At 65.9% G+C, this 2,053-nt stretch overlaps 1 protein-coding gene across 1 annotated transcript; it reads right to left on the bottom strand.

Moving 5' to 3' along the window:
- Positions 1-85: 85 nt before the first annotated feature.
- MNEG_16682 (DNA-directed RNA polymerase I subunit A2) lies at positions 86-1,597 on the bottom strand (the record flags this gene model as incomplete). The annotated part of the gene is made up of 4 exons (XM_014034848.1): positions 86-164; positions 465-547; positions 916-1,059; positions 1,394-1,597. Coding segments are annotated over 4 exons (510 nt in total), but the record flags the coding sequence as incomplete, so codon positions are not given.
- Between the last annotated feature and the right edge of the window lie 456 nt (positions 1,598-2,053).

Here is a 2,053-nt window from a genome sequence, read left to right as displayed (position 1 = left end):
CTTACCGCCCCAATCGCCCTGACCTTCCGCACAACCCCCGAAAGCCCAACCGCCCCAACCGCCCCAACCGCCCCCCCAGGCCCACCAGCGCGTAGAGCTTGTGCAGCATCTGCAGCAGGAGGGCCAGCTTGTCAGAGGGCTTGTCCAGGTGAATGAACACGTAGCTGCCACGCGGGGGTTGCGGGAGGTTGCGGGGTTTAGATAGAGTACAGAAACTCCAACACCCGGGGGGGGGGGGATGTTTATTGGGCCAGGCGTCCAAGGAGGGGGGTGGCAGGCAGAGACAGTGGGTGCCTCGGTTGCGCTGGGTCGAGCCACTGGCGCATGCGCGGGAGGCGCTGCGGCCCCTGCGGGGCCCGCCCCTGCGCCATCAGCCGGATCGCGGGGGCGCTGGGGTCCGGGGCCCCGCGGGGGCTAAGGATGGGGGGCGGCTGGGTGCTGGCGGGCCGGGAAGCTGCCCGCACCTCTTGATCAGCTGCAGGCCCACGTCCTGGTCGCTGAGGCGGCTGGGTGACCCCAGGACCACCCGGAAGTGGCTGCCCAGGTACTGCAGGTGACGTCAGCAACATGACATGGGGGAGGGGGGCACGGGGGGCATGTAAGGGAGGGCGGCCAGCATGGCTGACTAGGACAGCAGGGCGGGAGCAGCACAGGGGCAAGAGGCGGCATGACGCGCCTCCGCGCGAAAGAGCTGGGGCTCTGGCCGACGCGTTTGCCCTGCGTCGTCCATGCACAGCCGAAACAGCGCGTGTGTCTGCCTGCAGTGGACGCCAGCGCTGCAGCAGCCGACGCGTGGGTGACCCGCCCCCGCCTTTGTGTTGTTGATGAGCCCCTCGTGCATTGGAATCCAAAGCGGCGCGACTGAACACGCCCCCCTCTTCTTGGTGTGTGCGATCCGAAGCGGCGGGCGCGCACCTCGAGGCAGTCTGCGCGCGTGCTGAGCCCCTTGCGCAGCGGCTGCTGCAGCAGCAGCTCCGCGCGCGCCGCGAGGAAGCCGGCGTGCGCGGTGCCGGGGGCGCCGCCGGCGATCAGCTTGTCGTACAGCTCGCGATCTGACAGCTGGGATTCGAAATATGAATGTTGGAAGGTTGGCGAGGGGTTTTGGAACGGATGGAGCAGCACATGAGTAAATGAAGGTTTGGTGAGAGGGGTTGGAAGGGCAGTGTTTGGAGGGATGCGGGCTTGAGGTAGATGCGTGGGGCCCAGCTGCCCATTGCTTGAGGTGCCACAGCGGCAGCAGCGGGCCCAGCGACACGCGCGCGGCCGGCGGCGCAACGCCATCCCAAGAAACACCCTGCGCCACGCGACAGACGCAGCCCCAGGCACCGATACGCAAACTGGGGGGATCCAACAGGAGGGAGGCTCCAGGAATAAAGATTCTGGAATCACACACCTCCAGGAAGCATTTGAGCAGGATGCCCGCGGGTATGAAGTACTCCGCGCGCCGCATGGTCAGCGCGAAGTTCACAGTCCCGTCCGTCAGGTAGTGGCACCGGACTGTCGCGCTGGACTGGTCCGGCCGCACGCAGCGCAGCAGGGTGGCAGCTTCCGTGTAGTTGGCGCCGCGCTTCAGGTAGGCGCCGCGGCGGAGGGCCATGATGTAGTGGCGGCGCTGCGCGGGCGATTGTCCATATGAGTGGGGTCGTTTGAGCAGGGGACTACTGGTGATGGCGGCAAATGTTGAGAGACCGCTATTCCCCACGCCCCTCAACATTCTGACCGGTCCCCCCTAGCCCCTAAACCCCTGAACGTACACATGTCGGCCCCAGCTTTGATCAGCTTTGACCGGGTCAACCAAGGAAGTGCGCCTCAGGTGGTGACTGCAGTGCAGACTCCTGGCTTGGCCTCCACGGCGGGCGGCTGTCCACAAATGAAATAAACCGCCCCTTGACAATTGTCCCACCCCATCCTGGACTCACGGCACGCACCTCCTGCCAGATAGTCCGCAACCCCTTGTCCCCATCAATCACATCACAGCCCACCCCGGACCACAACCATCTGCACTGCCCTGCTGCAACGCATGCAGTTGACCCCACTCCACACCCAATCCCCC

This window comes from Monoraphidium neglectum, assembly GCF_000611645.1.
Source record: "Monoraphidium neglectum strain SAG 48.87 unplaced genomic scaffold scaffold06666, whole genome shotgun sequence".
In the NCBI taxonomy this organism is placed as follows: Eukaryota; Viridiplantae; Chlorophyta; class Chlorophyceae; order Sphaeropleales; family Selenastraceae; genus Monoraphidium; species Monoraphidium neglectum.
This window is presented reverse-complemented; position numbering and strand designations above follow the sequence as displayed.